Source organism: Staurois parvus, unplaced genomic scaffold (genome assembly GCF_062004578.1).
Source record: "Staurois parvus isolate SC_StPar_1 unplaced genomic scaffold, SC_StPar_1.0 ptg001445l, whole genome shotgun sequence".
NCBI lineage: Eukaryota > Metazoa > Chordata > Amphibia > Anura > Ranidae > Staurois > Staurois parvus.
Genome location: NW_028319241.1, coordinates 263,822 through 284,260, shown reverse-complemented (window position 1 = coordinate 284,260; position 20,439 = coordinate 263,822). Strand labels below are relative to the sequence as shown.

The following is a 20,439-nucleotide window of genomic DNA, read 5'->3' as shown; positions in this document are numbered from 1 at the left end:
GGGGGCTCCTGACATAAATTACACATCAGGTCCAGTAGAGGACACCCCACCTTTATTTGGGACCCAAGACCCCGAGGTCCGATATGAGGGGCTCCTGACATAAATTACACATCAGGTCCCGTAGAGGACACCCCACCTTTATTTGGGACCCAAGACCCCGAGGTCCGATATGAGGGGGCTCCTGACATAAATTAAACATCAGGTCCCGTAGAGGACACCCCACCTTTATTTGGGACCCAAGACCCCGAGGTCCGATATGAGGGGGCTCCTGACATAAATTACACATCAGGTCCAGTAGAGGACACCCCACCTTTATTTGGGACCCAAGACCCCGAGGTCCGATATGAGGGGGCTCCTGACATAAATTACACATCAGGTCCAGTAGAGGACACCCCACCTTTATTTGGGACCCAAGACCCCGAGGTCCGATATGAGGGGGCTCCTGACATAAATTACACATCAGGTCCAGTAGAGGACACCCCACCTTTATTTGGGACCCAAGACCCCGAGGTCCGATATGAGGGGGCTCCTGACATAAATTACACATCAGGTCCAGTAGAGGACACCCCACCTTTATTTGGGACCCAAGACCCCGAGGTCCGATATGAGGGGGCTCCTGACATAAATTACACATCAGGTCCCGTAGAGGAGGACACCCCACCTTTATTTGGGACCCAAGACCCCGAGGTCTGATATGAGGGGGCTCCTGACATAAGTTACACATCAGGCCCAGTAGAGGAGGACACCCCACCTTTATTTGGGACCCAAGACCCCGAGGTCCGATATGAGGGGGCTCCTGACATAAATTACACATCAGGTCCAGTAGAGGAGGACACCCCACCTTTATTTGTGACCCAAGACCCCGAGGTCCGATATGAGGGGGCTCCTGACATAAGTTACACATCAGGTCCAGTAGAGGACACCCCACCTTTATTTGGGACCCAAGACCTCGAGGTCCGATATGAGGGGGCTCCTGACATAAGTTACACATCAGGTCCAGTAGAGGACACCCCACCTTTATTTGGGACCCAAGACCCCGAGGTCCGATATGAGGGGGCTCCTGGCATAAATTACACATCAGGTCCAGTAGAGGAGGACACCCCACCTTTATTTGGGACCCAAGACCCTGAGGTCCGATATGAGGGGGCTCCTGACATAAATTACACATCAGGTCCAGTAGAGGAGGACACCCCACCTTTATTCTACCAGCTGGATCTCGGCTCATACTTCATGCAGGGACGCACGTGTGTTATTACAGGACCCGCCTAGTGCGCTCTCCTCTCCTTCTCGTGTTTGCATCCAGAATAATCGTAGAATAAGTCAAACAAACACGCCGAGCTCAGAAGAGAATGAAAGTTAAACAAATGCCGTGTTTTCTGGGTCACCTGAGGACACCAGAGAGGGAGACCTCATGAGGAGAACATACAGGAAACGTGTCCTGAGAGATCCATGAAGGAAGCCCCGCCCATGAAGGAAGCCCCGCCCATATCCATCCCAGAATGACAACTGCCTGGCCGTCTCTCAACGACCCCAAACAGCCCAATGGGCCGAGACCCTGTAGAGTAAAATGGTGGCAGTGGCTTTTATGTCTCATGACGGTAGAGGAACTTTTCTATCAGATGAATATTTTCAGACAAAAGGTTGTTTTTTTGAGGACACAACACATGAGGGGCGCTCCAGTCCAACCGCGACTTTCCAGGTATAAAGGATGCCGACGCGGCGGTACTACAGGCAGTGCTAAGTGTGTCCTATTACCAGTAGGGGGCGCACACGTCGTGGGCCAGTCCAGAGGCCATTAACTAAGATGGCGGACAACAGTGTTAGTGCGTGGAACGGCGTGTGGTGATGACGGGGAACGAAGGCGTAAAACCCGCCGATATCTACAGAAGACTTCAAGCGCAGTACTGAGATGAGACGCTCAGCCGCAGTAAGATATCTGAATGGTTGGGATCCCTGGGGGAGGGGAGACTGAGGAAATGGCTCCTCCTCCTTCCACAAAGTTACAGTGTACAGTCTGATCACTGGGGGAGGGGAGACTGAGGAAATGTCTCCTCCTCCTTCTACAAAGTTACAATGTATAGTCTGATCACTGGGGGAGGGGAGACTGAGGAAATGCCTCCTCCTTCCACAAAGTTACAATGTATAGTCTGATCACTGGGGAGGGTAGACTGAGGAAATGCCTCCTCCTTCCACAAAGTCACAATGTACAGTCTGATCACTGGGGGAGGAGAGACTGAGCAAATGCCTCCTCCTCCTTCTACAAAGTTACAGTGTACAGTCTGATCACCGGGGGAGGGGAAACTGAGGAAATGCCGCCGCCTCCTTCTACAAAGTTACTATGTACAGTCTGATCACTGGGGGAGGAAACTGAGGAAATGCCTCCTCCTCCTTCCACAAAGTTGCTATGTACAGTCTGATCACTGGGGGAGGGGAGACTGAGGAAATGCCTCCTCCTTCTACAAAGTTACAATGCACAGTCTGATCACTGGGGGAGGGGGGAGTGAGGAAATGCCTCCTCCTCCTTCTACAAAGTTACAATGTACAGTCTGATCACTGGGGGATGGGAGACTGAGGAAACGCCTCCTCCTCCTTCTACAAAGTTACAATGTACAGTCTGATCACTGGGGGGAGGGGAGACTGAGGAAACGCCTCTACAAAGCCTACAAGGTGTGAGGAAGGAGCCTGGCACAGAATTTCCCTGAATATGTAAGCCGGCGGGGCGGTAATACAGCAGAACCTGGTGCTGAGGAAGACGTGAGCGCGGCGGCCATTATAGAGGAACGCTCTTTGTTCTCTGCGGTAGGAGAAAAGATTTACAACAAACTCCATAAAAGATGCGCCTTCCGTCTCCTCTGTTTACTTAACTCTCCAGACTCCTATAAACCTGCAAAATATATCGCCGTCCTGGAATTCCCCATCATAGAACAATGGAGGGTCCGGGGTCACTGCCACCACCCCGCCGCTGACACCCCGCCGCCACCCCACCGCCGACACCCGAACGCCGACACCCCACCGCCGACACCCCGCCGCCGACACCCCACCGCCGACACCCCGCCGCCGACACCCCGCCGCCGACACCCCGCCGCCGACACCCGAACGCCGACACCCCACCGCCGACACCCCGCCGCCGACACCCCGCCGCCGACACCCCGCCGCCGACACCCCGCCGCTGACACCCCGACACCCCACCGCCGACACCCCGACACCCCGCCGCTGACACCCCGCCGCTGACGCAACACAAAGCTGAAAAGTCCGTAAACTTTAATGACAACGCAGTCGGCGTAAAAAAACAAATTAACCATTTCCCTCCCGGAGATATCCGGACATCCCTCCTGCAGGGAAAAAGCAACATTTATTATTTTTTACTAAAAAATTACTTAGAACCCCCAAACATTATATATATATTTATTTATTATTTATTTCAGGTACTTATATATCGCCGTCAATTTACGCCGCGCTTTACATATATATTGTACATTCACATCAGGCCCCGCCCCCGAGGAGCATTCAATCTAAGGTCCCTGACTTACATTCATACATACACATACTAGGGCCAACTTAGACAGGAGCCAATTCACCTACCAGCATGTCTTTGGAGTGTGGGAGGAAACTGGAGTACCCGGAGGAAACCCACGCAGGCACAGGAGAACATGCAAACTCCAGGCAGGTGGTACTGTGGTTGAGATTCGAACCAACGACCCGAGTACTGCCAGGAGGAAGTGCTAACCATTTAGCCATTGTGCTGCCATATATATATATATATTGTTTTTTTGGCACTGATAGGCATCACTGATAGGCGGCAATGGTGGGCTCTGATAGGCACCGATGGTGGGCACTGATAGGTATCAATGATAGGCACCGATGGTGGGCTCTGATAGGTATCACTGATAGGCGGCACTGATGGGCTCTGATAGGTATCACTGATAGGCGGCACTGATGGGCTCTGATAGGTATCACTGATAGGCAGCACTGATAGGCAGCACTGATGGGCTCTGATAGGTATCACTGATAGGCAGCACTGATAGGCGGCAATGGTGGGCTCTGATAGGTATCACTGATAGGCAGCACTGATAGGCGGCAATGGTGGGCTCTGATAGGTATCACTGATAGGCAGCACTGATGGGCTCTGATAGGTATCACTGATAGGCAGCACTGATAGGCGGCAATGATGGGCTCTGATAGGTATCACTGATAGGTATCACTGATAGGCACCGATGATGGGCACCAATAGGCAGCACTGATGGGCTCTGATAAGGATCACTGATAGGTGGAAATGATTGGCACTGATAGGTATCACTGATAGGCACCAATGGTGGGCACTGATAGGTATCACTGATAGGCGGCACTGATGGGCTCTGATAGGTATCACTGATAGGCAGCACTGATAGGCGGCAATGGTGGGCTCTGATAGGTATCACTGATAGGCACCGATGGTGGGCTCTGATAGGTATCACTGATAGGCAGCACTGATGGGCTCTGATAGGTATCACTGATAGGCAGCACTGATAGGCACCGATGATGGGCACCAATAGGCAGCACTGATGGGCTCTGATAAGGATCACTGATAGGTGGAAATGATGGGCACTGATAGGTATCACTGATAGGCACCGATGATGGGCACCAATAGGCAGCACTGATGGGCTCTGATAGGTATCACTGATAGGCAGCACTAATAGGTAGCATTGATGGACACTGAGAGGCATCACTGATGAGCACTGATGGGGCTGCATTGATTATCAGTGTAGATGTCCCCTCTGAGGATTGCCACTTATCGGCTCTCCTCTCCTCACACGCTGGCAGCATTTCCTGTTTACATGTGATCAGCTGTGATTGGACACAGCTGATCACATGGTAAAGAGCATATGTCATGGGCTCTTAAACGGCGATCACTGGTCCCCCATGTCCCAGGGACAGAGGCCACCACCGATCGTCATGCTGTGTGTCCCCGCGGGGCACGCATGCGCGGCTAGAGTTGGAGGACGTCATATAATGTCCTCCCAAAACAGCAGAGCCCCCACCTGTCCGTCTGTCTTTTCCCAACATGGCGGGCGGGAGGTGGTTAAGGGTATAAAGGTTCAAACTGAAGTGAGCAGAAGCTCCATCTAGTGGCCATAAAGTGGTATTTTCCTGATTCACTGTATGAGTGAATAACATTTGACCTTGAGAGCGAATAGCCTGGAACATTCGATGTTGTCCCCGCGCAGCGCCACGGGATACATAGCTCCGTACGGTTTACACAAATACAACCCTGAGTGCTCTGCAGTGCAATCGGCATTATTGCTGGCAGCCAGGAGAAGACACGCTGCTGCTTCTGAAGATGATTTACACCAATCTGCTGCGTCTTTAAAATAAAATAAGCACTTACTGTTCGACTCGCGGGGAGAGGTAAAGTTTGGGGAACACCTGGGTGGCTTCTGCGTCTTCAAAACTAACAGAGAGGAGAGCGACGTCTTCCCCCGGGTCCTCGTTGGCATCCTAGAGAGAGGAAGGGTCAGTCATTATCCGATTTATCATACAAACTGGAACATTCAGCTCCCCGCCCCCACTCTGTGAGAAATCAGGAAGTGCAGATAAACAGGTACAACTTATGTAGGAGGATTTGTGTCATCTCTGCGTATCCCGAGGCCAGTCACTTCTCTGGGGATATGGAGGGTTTACTCCACTTTGAGGTGCAATGGGCCGAGGACAGGGATGATTACATGTCACGGTGCGAAGTGGCGGCCTGCGCAGAGCTGACCCCACATGTAACGATCGATGGACGGAACGCCCGACAAACACGACAAATTCGAGTAAATGGGGAAGTGCAGCGGACGCACGCAATGCATGTGCTGCCAAAAATGGGGTTGAGACAGGCGGCGAGGAGGCGTGGCATTGCTTCCTCACCGCCTATCAGAAGCTTCTGCTGCGCCATCTGAATGCGGATCGGACTTCAGAGGACTTCAGAGGTGAGGGGGACTTAGCCGCATGTCTGTCATTGGGGGGGATTTACTAAAGGCAAATAGACTTTGTAAGTGCAGCTGCTCCGGAGCTTAACCACTTCCATACCGGGCGCCCCCCCCCCCTCCTGCCCAGGCCAATTATCAGCTTTCAGCACTGACGCACTTTAAATGACAATTGCGCGGTCATGCGACGCTGTACCCATATGACATTTAAAAAAAAAAAACACACAAACAGAGCTTTCTTTTGGTGGTATTTAATCACCACTGGGGGGGGGGGGGCTGTAAAAAAAAAGTTTGTGTTATAAAACAGGAATAAAGTAATTTTTCTTCTCTGATGTCTGCTGATGAGGCTGCACTGATGGGCACTGATGAGGCTGCACTGATGGGCACTGGTGAGGCTGCATTGATGGGCACTGGTGAGGCTGCATTGATGGGCACTGGTGAGGCTGCACTGATGGGCACTGGTGAGGCTGCACTGATGGGCACTGGTGAGGCTGCACTGATGGACACTGGTGAGGCTGCACTGATGGACACTGGTGAGGCTGCATTGATGGGCACTGGTGAGGCTGCATTGATGGGCACTGGTGAGGCTGCATTGATGGGCACTGGTGAGGCTGCACTGATGGGCACTGGTGAGGCTGCACTGATGGACACTGGTGAGGCTGCACTGATGGGCACTGGTGAGGCTGCATTGATGGGTACTGGTGAGGCTGCACTGATGGACACTGGTGAGGCTGCATTGATGGGCACTGGTGAGGCTGCACTGATGGGCACTGGTGAGGCTGCACTGATGGGCACTGGTGAGGCTGCACTGATGGACACTGGTGAGGCTGCACTGATGGGCACTGGTGAGGCTGCACTGATGGACACTGGTGAGGCTGCACTGATGGGCACTGGTGAGGCTGCATTGATGGGTACTGGTGAGGTTGCACTGATGGACACTGGTGAGGCTGCATTGATGGGCACTGGTGAGGCTGCATTGATGGGTACTGGTGAGGTTGCACTGATGGACACTGGTGAGGCTGCATTGATGGGCACTGGTGAGGCTGCACTGATGGGCACTGGTGAGGCTGCACTGATGGGCACTGTTGAGGCCCCACTGAGGGTAACTGATGAGGTAGCACTGATTGGCACTGGTGAGGGAGAACTGTTGAGGGAATGCTGATATCTGTCATCTCTGTTTACATGTGAGCAGCTGTGACTAGACACAGCTGATCACATGGTAAAGGGCCACTGTGATTGGCCCTTTACCCCGATCTGTGATCAGCTGTGTCCAAGGGACACAGAGGTCACAGAGCATGCCTGATGTGTGCACAGGGGGCCGGGTTCTGGGAGGACATCCACAGACACATTCCCAGAACTAGACAACCGAGCTGTGGCCATCTTTTGGGTATAGTGCAATAGGCAAGCGGTTATTAAATGAAGGAAGACTCTGTTGACTTCCATCATCCAATCATGTGCAAGCAAAAATTTGTTTTTTTTTTTTTTCCTTACATGTGATTGGCTATTATTTTCAAGGTGAGGCTTCCCCTCATTTACTAAGCTCTGGAGCAACAGCACTTGCAGAGCGCACAGTCTGTTGGCCTTTAGTAAATCCCCCCCCTTAGTATCTGTGTGGCCTGTGCAGCACAATGTGGAAACATACACTATATTTCCAAAAGTATTGGCCCCGCCCTCCCAATCATGTGATTCAGGTGTTCCAATCCCCTCCCAATCATGTGATTCAGGTGTTCCAATCCCCTCCCAATCATGTGATTCAGGTGTTCCTATCCCCTCCACATCATGTGATTCAGGTGTTCCAATCCCCTCCCAATCATGTGATTCAGGTGTTCCAATCCCCTCCCAATCATGTGATTCAGGTGTTCCTATCCCCTCCACATCATGTGATTCAGGTGTTCCAATTCCCTCCATATCATGTGATTCAGGTGTTCCAATCCCCTCCCAATCATGTGATTCAGGTGTTCCAATCCCCTCCATATCATGTGACTCAGGTGTTCCAATCCCCTCCATATCATGTGACTCAGGTGTTCCAATCCCCTCCATATCATGTGATTCAGGTGTTCCAATCCCCTCCCAATCACGTGATTCAGGTGTTCCAATCCCTTCCCAATCATGTGATTCAGGTGTTCCAATCCCCTCCATAGCATGTGATTCAGGTGTTCCAATCCCCTCCATATCATGTGATTCAGGTGTTCCAATCCCCTCCATGGACACAGGTGTATACAATCAAGCCCCTAGGCATGCAGACTGCTTCTACAAACATTGGTGAAAGAATGGGTCACTCTCAGGAGCTCAGTGACTCCAAGCGTGGTCCCGTGATAGGTGGCCACCTGGGCAATAAGTCCATCCGTGACATTTCCTGGCTACTAAATATTCCACGCTCAACTGTTAGTGGGATTATAACAAAGTGGAAGCAACTGGGAACAACAGCCACTCAGCCACCAAGTGGTAGGCCACGTCACATGACAGGGCGGGGTCAGCGCATGCTGAAGCGCACAGTGCGCAGAAGTCACCAACTGTCTGCAGAGTCAATAGCTAAAGACCTCCAAACTTGGTGTGGCCTTCAGATGAGCCCAACAACAGTGCATAGAGAGCTTCATGGAATGGGTTTCCATGGCCGACTATGGTGTGGGGTTGTCTTTCAGGGGGTGCGCTTGGCCCCCTAGTTCCAGAGAAGGGAACTCTTCAGGTGACATTTTGGACAATTTCATGCTCCCAACTTTGTGGGAGGAGTTTGGGGATGGCCCCTTCCTGTTCCAACATGAGTGCACAAAGCAAGGTCCATAAAGACATGGAGGAGCCAGTTTGGGGTGGAGGAACTTGACTGTCCTGCACAGAGTCCTGACCTCAACCCCATAGAACACCTTTGGGATGAATTAGAGCGGAGACTGCGAGCCAGGCCTCCTCCCCCGACATCAGTGCCCCTCCCCCGACATCAGTGCCTGACCTGACAAATGTGCTTCTGGAAGAATGGTCCAACCTTCCCATAGACACCCTCCTAAACCTTGTGGACGGCCTTCCCAGAAGAGTTGAAGCTGTTATAGCTGCAAAGGGCGGAGCCAACTCAATATTGAACCCTACGGACTAAGACTGGGGGGCCATTAAAGGTCATGTGCGTGGAAAGGGCGAGGCCAACTCAATATTGAACCCTACAGACTGAGACTGGGGGGCCATTAAAGGTCATGTGTGTGGAGAGGGTGGGGCCAATTCAATATTGAACCCTATGGACTAAGACTGGGGGGCCATTAAAGGTCATGTGCGTGGAAAGGGCGGGGCCAACTCAATATTGAACCCTACGGACTAAGACTGGGGGGCCATTAAAGGTCATGTGCGTGGAAAGGGAGGGGCCAACTCAATATTGAACCCTACAGACTAAGACTGGGAGGCCATTAAAGGTCATGTGTGTGGAAAGGGCGGGGCCAATTCAATATTGAACCCTACGGACTAAGACTGGGGGGCCATTAAAGGTCATGTGCGTGGAAAGGGAGGGGCCAACTCAATATTGAACCCTACAGACTAAGACTGGGAGGCCATTAAAGGTCATGTGTGTGGAAAGGCCGGCAGCCCAATACTTTTGGCAATTCAGTGTATCTATGATCCCTGTGGAAGAAGATTGTTGTTATGCAGCAAATCAGAAACCAATACAATGATGGTGGACCTGATGGGCAACGTGCCATTCCTCAGCCAGGAGTGCCGGTGGTGCTGATCTGAGGATCTGGTTAGTGAGTGGCTATGAAATGTATCGGATTCTCCCCATAGGTCAGGAATGTCCTGTTGCTGTACATTCACCAAGTGAGGTCCATGCCGAGCATAGTCAGAGTTCAGATGGTCCTCGGAGAAGTTCGGCAACCTCCATTGTGGGTTTCAGGAGTTTTGCAGCCATTATGGAAATGTTTAATCATGTCCCTGGACAGTATTTATGCCTTTAAAGTGCACTTTTAGTTTTGAGCAGATAAAATACTTTTTTTTTACTTTTTTCTGACCTCCGGAACGGATGAATTGGTTTTCAATGCATTTACAAACTTTTTTTCAATCATGTCCCTGGACAGTATTTATGCCTTTAAAGTGCACTTTATAAAGAGTTTTGAACAGATAAAAGACTTTTTTTTTACTTTTTTCTCACCTCCGGAACTAATTAATTGGTTTTCAGTGCATTCCTATGGAAACCGCGTTTCGGTTTTCGAATTTTTCGCAATACGGAACGTCCCGCAGAACACATTAAGTTCGTAAACCGAGGTGCGCCTGTATTGTTATACTAATAATATGATATCAATGAGGACAATAAATCCTTTCGCTCCTTTTTCTTCCTCTTTCTTTGGATAATGATGTCAAACAAAAGCCAATCAGTCGTTAGCAGAAGTTGCTGATCGCCGGGTTGTGGATTATTATCTATGAAACATTTCCCGATTGCCGAGGAGGACAATCCCAATCCTTTCCTCCAACAAAGACTTCATTCATGGTGAGCCAAGGACAAGGCCGGCCTCGGGGATCCCCAGGATAAGCTGCAGAGTTCACCAGATAAGTAACAGATAAAAACGCCATAAAATACACCAAACGGCGCGTTCCGGGTACGTCCCGGCAAAGAGAAACCATAATGGGGTTTGTTGCTTTAACCACTTCCTGTCTGGCCGTAGTATATAAACGGCCGGATGGTGGCACTGCAGGGGCGGGTGGGTGTTTATAAATGGCCTCCCCGCCCCCTCCTTGTGCGCGCTCCCTGGAAGCGCAGCACCGCGATCCGGTGCCCGCTGTGTCCTCCGGACACATCGTCGTACAGGACCTCTGTACGAGGTCCCGATCATGTGATCACTGATTGGCCAATCAGTGATCACATGCAGAGTAGTAAGCAAGACGTCACTTCTGACATCATTGCTTACTACGTGTGAAATCTGTGAATGATCACAGAGATCACATGGTACAGAACTATTCCCAACAGCCTTGTACCATGTGACAAGCTGTGACCAATCACAGCTCACACAGTATTTCTCAATGGCTGCAGGAATGCAGACAGAGAGAAGGAGAAATGATTCCTCTTACAGCCTTTATGGGTGTAAAAGCAATCAGTGTAAAAAAAAAAAAATCTTCATCACCCCCCATAAGTAGTACAGTGTCACCATGGTGACCCCACACTGCTAGGGTGACAGTATGTAAAAAATAAATAAATATAAAAAAAATAAAATGTAAAAAAAAGTTTAAAAATTATAATTTTTGGTTACAAACTAATTTGGGTTATTTTTTTTTTTTCACTAAAAAGATAACGGAATACATTTTGGCCAAGATTTATGATGAAATATTATTTATTTGCAAAATTTTATAAGAAAACACTTTTTTTTCCAAAATTTTTGGATTTTTTCATTTACATAGCAAAAAAAATAAAAATCCCAGCGGTGAATAAATACCACCAAAATAAAGTTGTCTCAAACAAATGCTAAAAAATTCATATGGGTACAGTGTTGCAGGACCGCACCATAGTGAGGACCATAGTGAGGGCCATAGTGAGGACCATAGTGAGGACCATAGTGAGGACCATAGTGAGGGCCATAGTGAGGACCATAGTGAGGACCATAGTGAGGGCCAAAGGGAGGGTCATACTGAGGACGATAGTGAGGATCATACTGAGGACCATAGTGAGGATCATAGTGAGGATCATACTGAGGACCATAGTGAGGATCATAGTGAGGACCATAGTGAGGATCATAGTGAGGATCATAGTGAGGGTCATACTGAGGGCCATGCTGAGGACCATAGTGAGGATCATACTGAGGACCATAGTGAGGGCCATACTGAGGACCATAGTGAGGGCCATACTGAGGACCATAGTGAGGATCATAGTGAGGGCCAAAGTGAGGGTCATACTGAGGACCATAGTGAGGGCCATACTGAGGACCATAGTGAGGATCATAGTGAGAGGGCCATAGTGAGGATCATAGTGAGGATCATAGTGAGAGGGCCATAGTGAGGATCATAGTGAGGGGGCCATAGTGAGGATCATAGTGAGGGGGCCATAGTGAGGATCATAGTGAGAGGGCCATAGTGAGGATCATAGTGAGGGCCATAGTGAGAGGATCATAGTGAGGATCATAGTGAGGGCCATAGTGAGGGTCATACTGAGGACCATAGTGAGGGCCCTAGTGAGGACCATAGTGAGGGCCCTAGTGAGGACCATAGTGAGGGCCATACCGAGGACCATACTGAAGACCATAGTGAGGGCCATAGTGAGGGCCATATTGAGGGCCATAGTGAGGACCATACTGAAGATCATAGTGAAGGCCATAGTGAGGGCCATATTGAGGGCCCTAGTGAGGACCATAGTGGGGGCCATATTGAGGGCCCTAGTGAGGACCATAGTGAGGACCATACTGAGGTTCAACAAGGTGTGAAGATGAGGAAATACTGGAAGGCAAGATAACAAAACAAAGTCATTCTTCTAAGTCTCTCTGGTCTGTGTTCTGTATGTGTGTGTGTGGGGGGGGGGCGTCCCACAAGGTACCTGTCCTGAGCCTGACCCTGGATCAGAGGGTAATGTGTTCTGCAGACAACAATGTATTATAATAGGGAGGAGGGGGTGGGGGGATCACATGAACCGATCCCTCCTACCGTAAGCCGGCCACAGTTACTGGAAGCCGGGATTAATGGCCGCGGGCGTCTGCTGACCGCCACTCCAAACAACACATCTGCTCCCCGCCACTCACAATGGCTGGAATCCATTTCCTCGGATAACTGGAGTGTGACCAGCACAGAGATTAGGATCGCTGTTCCCGTGCAGAGCCCCGTATTGCTGTGCTGAGCGCCAACCACCGGTCACATGACTGCGCCGGGAGCTGGGGGCCTAATCTGATATGACTGCTGCTAGAGACGGATCAAAACCACATGCGGCTGCTGCTCCCTGCAATCCTATTATATCTGCAGCCAAAGGGAAAGCAGATTGTTTTTATGGTGCGTACGCATTTCATTACCAATGGAACTTCAGCTGAAAGCAATTTCTTCATTTAAAGGGACCTTGTGCCCCACCATCATTCACCTCTGCATCTACAGGCACTGTGGAGAAATTCATCTTCAAAGTTCATAGCTTGTCTTAAAGTGGAACTCTAGGCAAAACCATCTTAGATAGGGTAAGGGGGGGTTATAACCCATCCAATTTTTATTCGCCACCTGTGTCCCGTTGGGGAGATTTCCCTTCACTTCCTGTCCCACAGCCAAAAAGGAAGTGAAAGGAAATCCCTGCAAAGTAAGGGAATCCAGGTCTCCAGAACTAGTGTCCCCATTGGAAGATTTCCTCTCTATTACTTTTCTGGGGACAACCCAAAATTTGGGATTTTCTTTACTTTCACTTTCAATGATAATGGTAAAACAGGACAATTAGAGAGGGGGGGGGATCTCCCTGACGGGGGCACAGAGAGCAATAAACACCTAACGGGGGTCTCATCCCTCTCCACTCCATGCAAAACTACAAAAAAAAAGTTTTGCCTTTAGGCTAGTCAGGGGTAGGCAACCTGAGAGCCGCAGGACTACAAGTGCCATCATGCCTCTGCAAGTCATAGCTGGAACTGTCAGTTTTGTAATCTTTGCAATGCCTCATGGGAAATGTAGTTCCACAACAGCTAGAGAGACGCAGATTGCCTACCCCTGGGCTAGGTTCACATCTGTGCCGGTGGTGACGCTGTGGATCCGCATGCAAATCCGCCCAGTCGCACCACCCGCACAGAGCAATGCAGACCCGCGTGAAAATCCACGCAGCCGCACCACCCACACAGAGCAATGCAGACCCGCGTGAAAATCCACGCAGCCGCACCACCCGTACAGAGCAATGCGGACCCGCATGATAATCCGCACAGCCGCACCACCCGCACAGAGCAATGCGGACCCGCATGAAAATCCACGCAGCTGCACCACCCGCACAGAGCAATGCAGACCCGCATGAAAATCCGAGCAGCCGCACCACCCACACAGAGCAATGCAGACCCGCATGAAAATTCGCACAGCCGCACCACCCGCACAGAGCAATGCGGACCCGCATGAAAATCCGCGCAGCCGCACCACCCGCACAGAGCAATGCGGACCCGCGTGAAAATCCACGCAGCCGCACCACCCGCACAGATCAATGCGGACCCGCATGAAAATCCACGCAGCCGCACCACCCGCACAGAGCAATGCGGACCCGCATGAAAGTCCGCACAGCCGCACCACCCGCACAGAGCAATGCAGACCCGCATGAAAATCCACGCAGCCGCACCACCCACACAGAGCAATGCGGACCCGCATGAAAATCCGTGCAGCCGCACCACCCGCACAGAGCAATGCGGACCCGCATGAAAATCCGTGCAGCCGCACCACCCGCACAGAGCAATGCGGACCCGCATGAAAATCCGCGCAGCCGCACCACCCTCACAGAGCAATGTGGACCCGCAGGTGGGTGATTATTTCTAATGGCACGCCGCCCGCACTGGAAATCTTCCCTGCTTGTCCCAGGACATGGGAGTCCATTGAAATGAACGGGCTCTGGTGTCCGCGCAAAACGTGTCCCACACGGCCGCAGAGATGTGAACTCAAAGTGAACCGCGCCCAGACTGTTCATTAAAGTATTTACATATTCTACACCAGGGGGGAGGCAACCTTAACCCCTCACCCTCCGGATGATCCCCCTCCCCCCCTTCCTGACTTGGCCAATTTTGGGATACGGCCCTGCGTTACTTTAACTGACAATTGCGCGGTCATGCGACGCCGCACCCAAATGAAATATACACCCTTTTTTCCTACAAATAGGGCTTTCTTTCGGTGGTATTTGATCGCTTCTGCATTTTTTATTTTTTGCACTACAAGCAAAAAAAAGACCGACAATTTTGAGAAAAAAAAAACAGTATTTTTGACGTTTTGCTATAAAACATGTCCAGTAAAAAAAAATCAAATTTCGTCATAAATTTAGGGAAAAATGTATTCTGCTCCGTGTCTTCACTGGCAATATAGATACTGAGATTTTTGTTTTATACTAGTAATGGCAACAATCAGTGCTAATAAAAAGCCCCGACACTGTACTAACGGCACGGGGCAGGAAGGGGTTAACATCTGGGGCGATCAAAGGGTTAACTGTGTGCTTTACTATGTAATCACGCTGCTATGCAGAGCCATACAAAGCAGCATGTATGTGCTGACAGGGGAGAGATCTGTATTGTTTACAAACAGACCTCTCCTCCGTCAGTGTTCCTCGCCGATTGCCAGGTGCCGGCGGGGAATCTCCGGCCGAAATCCGGTGATCAATAGGTGTAGCTGCCAATGACGGCATGGGTAGGGCACGTGATACTTAGTAGCCAGGAAATGTCACGGATGGACTTATTGCCCAGGTGGCCACCTATCACGGGACCACGCTTGGAGTCACTGAGCTCCTGAGAGCGACCCATTCTTTCACCAATGTTTGTAGAAGCCGTTTGCATGCCTAGGGGCTTGATTGTATACACCTGTGTCCATGGAGGGGATTGGAGCACCTGAATCACATGATATGGAAGGGATTGGAACACCTGAATCACATGATATGGAGGGGATTGGAACACCGGAATCACATGATATGGAGGGGATTGGAACAACGGAATCACATGATATGGAGGGGATTGGAACACCTGAATCACATGATTGGGAGGGGATTGGAACACCTGAATCACATGATATGGAGGGGATTGGAACACCTGAATCACATGATATGGAGGGGATTGGAACACCTGAATCACATGATATGGAGGGGATTGGAACACCTGAATCACATGATTTGGAGGGGATTGGAACACCTGAATCACATGATTGGGAGGGGATTGGAACACCTGAATCACATGATTGGGAGGGGATTGGAACACCTGAATCACATGATATGGAGGGGATTGGAACACCTGAGTCACATGATTGGGAGGGCGGGGCCAATACTTTTGGCAACATAGTGTGTACGGCTTCAGGTGGAAGTGGTCATACCAGGATCATCGCTGCAGCTGTGATGGTGCGGGTGAGTAGTAACAGCTGTGAGAGTCCTAGCAACATCCTAGCAACAAGGCAGGACAGGATCTTGTAGTTTTGTCCATCTCTTGTAGTTTTTGAGTCAGGATTCAGGAGGTATGTAAATGGCGTACACCTATAGCAAGAGCACGGCACAGTGAACATGCTGGGGTTTGAGTTTTCACTCCTGTGATGGTGCGGGTGAGCAGTAACAGCTGGGAGAGTCCTAGAAACGTCCTAGCAACCAGGCAGGACAGGATGATTCCATCTCTTGTAGTTTTTGAGTCAGGCTTCAGGAGGTATGTAAACGGCCTACACCTATAGCAAAGAGCACAGGGCACAAGGGAATAGTGAACATGCTGGGGTTTGAGTTTTCACTCCTGTGATGGTGCGGGTGAGCAGTAACAGCTGGAAGAGTCCTAGAAACACCCTAGCAACCAGGCAGGAAGTTTTTGAGTCAGGCTTCAGGAGGTATGTAAATGGCCTACAGCTATCACAAGGGCATTAATCAACTTTAATCAGAGCTGTGCGTCCCTCACCTGCATAGGAAGTTTTTTGGTAAAGGTGAACCTTTAACCCCTTTCCCACCCGCGCGGCAATCCCTTCAAAAAGTTCTGAACGCCAAGGGGCAGGAAAGATTGGCTGATAACGTGACCGCTGTGATTGGCCGTCAGAGTGGTCACATTATCAGGAGCAGGTCCTGCCAGCTGCCAATCATCAGTGGGAACCAAGAGCTCGTTCTCTGTTCTGGGAGCGCGCTCTGAGCGCAGACGCATCGACCGCCCAGCGACGCCTATGTGCAGGGTGTGGCCATTAAAGCCTGCCTTGCTGCCTCTGCGCATGCGTGTTAGAAGGTGGTAAAGGGGTTAAGCCTCTTCTCCGTTAACGTGAGGCGCGCTGATTTCAGCATCATCTCCAACCCGCCCGCAGCTCACTGGGAGTGTGAAGAGAGTGCGGTGAGCACAAAGCTGAAGTGTGGGGTGTGAATTGTCGTCCTCCAACACCCCCAACTGTGCAGCATCTTTGCAGCCAAACCCTCCGTGGGATTTATTTACTTATTAACGGCGTGACTCACTTCCCAGCTCCCCTCCATTCTGTGGTGGCCCTCGCTCTATTCTTGGAGGCGGTCGCAGCTCGTTCGGGGTTACGTGAAGTTACACTACCTGCCGGGGCCCGCTGGGAACTCGTACCATCTCCGGGATTCAGCGGGATTGGCCGTGTATTGTCGCTTTCGTTACATTGTAACATTTAGCGGAACGTTCATGTATTTTGTAGCCGCTGATCATCCGGAATGTCCCTAGCCCCCGGTTCACATCTGTGCCGGTGGTGCCGCTGCAGATCCGCACGAAAATCCATGCAGCCGCACCACCCGCACAGAGAATTGCGGACCCGCGGGAGGGGGTGTGGGTGCCATTAGTTCTAATGGTATGCCGCCCGCACTGGAAAACGCAACCGTACTGGGAACCTCGGCTGCGTTTTCCAAAGAAGCGCCGGGACTTCTTTCCCTGCGTGTCAGGGGCACGGGAGTCCATTCAAATGAATGGGCTCTCATGCCCGAGCAAAACGCGGCCCGCAGGGCCACATAGGTGTGAACCGGGGGTTAGCCAGAAGTCGAATAAATCATCGATTTTTACTGAGCGGGGGAGGCCACACACTGAACATGCAGCTGGAAAAGAATATTCATCCATTATGCTTTGATTATTACTCCTTGGCCCCGACCGTATGCAAATATGCGGCCCCTGAGTGGCTGGGCCCTGCACGCTGAGAGGCCACATATTTGTGTACCCAATGTAAAGAAACATGTGCCGAGAGCGTACGCCCTGCGTGCTCCCGTCACGTTTACCAGCACGTCACGGAAAGGTCCCGATCGCTACCTGCAATCGAATCGGGAGCTTTCTGATCATGTGACCGCTGACAGCCAATCATGGAGTTCACATGACCCTAAACCCCGCCCCACCTCCCGACCCCTTAAAGGGCAGGGAGGCGCTGGTGCCAATGGGTTAACACACATTAAAGCGCTTACGCATCAGTACAGATTTTTTAATGTATTTTTGTTACTTTGGTGATACTTTTTTGAAGCTTGGCAAATGTCTTGTGTATTGATTTTCTATTAGTTTTAAAGGAACTCAGTAGTATCTCCACTCAGCAGATCCCCAGCTCATTAGTACCCTCGCTCAGCAGATCCCCAGCTCATTAGTACCCTCGCTCAGCAGATCCCCAGCTCATTAGTACCCTCACTCAGAAGATCCCCATCTCATTAGTACCCTCGCTCAGCAGATCCCCAGCTCATTAGTACCCTCGCTCAGCAGATCCCCAGCTCATTAGTACCCTCGCTCAGAAGATCCCCAGCTCATTAGTACCCTTGTTCAGCCGATCCCCAGCTCATTAGTACCCTTGTTCAGCAGATCCCCAGCTCATTAGTACCCTTGTTCAGCAGATCCCCAGCTCATTAGTACCCTTGTTCAGCAGATCCCCAGCTCATTAGTACCCTCGCTCAGCAGATCGCCAGCTCATTAGTACCCCGATTCAGCAAATCCCCAGCTCACTAGTACCCTGTTCAACAGATCCTCAGCTCATTAGTGCCCTCGCTCAATACAACTCCAGCTCATTAGTACCCTCGCTCAGCAGATCCCCAGCTCATTAGTACTCTTTAAAAATACAAAAGAGTTGGAAGTATCCATTCCAACTGGGCCCAATTCAATCACTAACAAACTAAATAAATAAAGTGAAAAAACTAACTTTCATTCACATAGTATACTTAACACAAGGGGGTAATTTTAGCGCAGTCACAAAGCTTTGAAATTATCATTAGTCCCCTTGTTCAGCAGATCCCCAGCTCATTAGTACCCTCGTTCAGCAGATCCCCAGCTCATTAGTACCCTTATTAAGCAGATCCCCAGCTCATTAGTACCCCTGTTCAGCAGAATCCCCAGCTCATTAGTATCCCCGCTCAGCACATCCCCAGCTCATTAGTACCCCCTGCTCAGCAGATCCCCAGCTTAGTAGTACCCACTCAAATGTACCGCCAGCTCTGCTGATCCCCAACTCAGTACCAAAACCCAGATCTGCTGATCCTCTGGTTTGCTGGTTTGGTCCTCTCTCTGCGGTCCCCAGTCACCTTCTGCTTTATTGTCCAATGCTGCGCACCACGTTTGACATCTGCTAGTTTCCCCTGCTCCAATCCCCCAGGACTGCTTATTCTCTGCTGCTCAGTCCTCTCTCTCCATTCCCCACTCACCTCCCACTATACTGCTCCCATGCTGCACACCACGTGTGACATCTGCTAGTTTCTCCCACTCCAATCCCCCAGCTCTGCTGATCCTCTGCCGCTCAGTCCTCTCTCTGGTCCCTGCTCATCTTCTGCTATAGCATTCCCATAATGTACACCACGTGTGCCGTCTGCTAGTTGCTCCGCTCCAATCCCCCAGCTCTGCTGATCCTCTGCTGCTCAGTCCTCTCTCTCTGGTCCCTGCTCACCTTCCTGCTGCACACCAGATGTGATTTCTGCACCAAATACTTCAAGAATATATACACCTGAACCGAAAGTGACTGCTGATGACATCATTCCAGTTCACTTGTTGGTCTCCCAGTGCATCCTGGGATATGTCATACGCCCAATACTTCCAAAAAAAAAAAAAAGCAAAGCGAACGCTGAATAAAAGCCCCTAAAAAGCTGCAGTTGCTGTTCGTAAATGTTGTCATAGACTTCTATGGAGGCTTTGGAGATGATTTGAAGCATCAAGAAAGTGACATGGATATATATTTTTGAAGGGAAGCAAAGCAAACACAACAGTTTGCACAGCACTTTACATTACAAATACAGAAAATACCACCTTGTACTTCCATTAACTGCATGGAACAAAAATGTGGTCACCAACCTGGTTGTGCTGTCTGGCAGGGCTACCTTAATCAAACGACTGGCTGAACAGAACGGCAAAACCTTCCTCAGGTTAAACCGCTCATGTATGCTTCAATAGTTTATGTAGCCGCTTGCCTGGGGTTTGGCATGAAAAGCCACTAAATATGCAGGAAATGCAGTTCTGGGGAAACAAGACATGAAAACCGTAAAACACGTCAGAGGAAAGACATAAAGCTTTAGCTGTGTCAACACAATAAATTTTACTGATGTTGTAAGCTGCAGCTTTTCCCATCTCTTTCATCCCAAGAATTTGCTTTAAAAGGCAAATGGAAAAAAAAAAATAAAGAGCTGAAGCAATGTGCTTTATTCCTCCCGTCTGCAGAAATAACTCCTTCCCACAATAAAGACGTCTAATCGGCATCAATCAGAGCTCACATTTCACCAACTGAACATAGGAGAGGGGAGATTAGGAGGAACATTGTACACCTCTCCTTTATAAGTGTCAGCTATCCTGAGGATGAAATATTTCATCAATTATCAGATCAACGCTGGCATGTTAATCCCGGCTGCTTGGTGGGGTCTTTTCATGCCGATGGGAGGGGGAACAGAAGCAATAAACCACAAACATGTCTTAAAGTTGGAACCCAGAGAGATTTCAAGTGGAGA

General features: G+C 50.3%; 1 protein-coding gene across 1 annotated transcript in view; it reads right to left on the bottom strand.

The window, feature by feature from the left end:
* Positions 1–20,439, bottom strand: part of BABAM2 (BRISC and BRCA1 A complex member 2) — a 224,831-nt gene that overhangs the window by 91,929 nt on the left and 112,463 nt on the right. Inside the window, exon 7 of the mRNA XM_089662229.1 lies at positions 5,366–5,475. Coding sequence (XP_089518355.1) covers positions 5,366–5,475 — 110 coding nt within the window. The remainder of the gene's footprint in view (positions 1–5,365; positions 5,476–20,439) is intronic.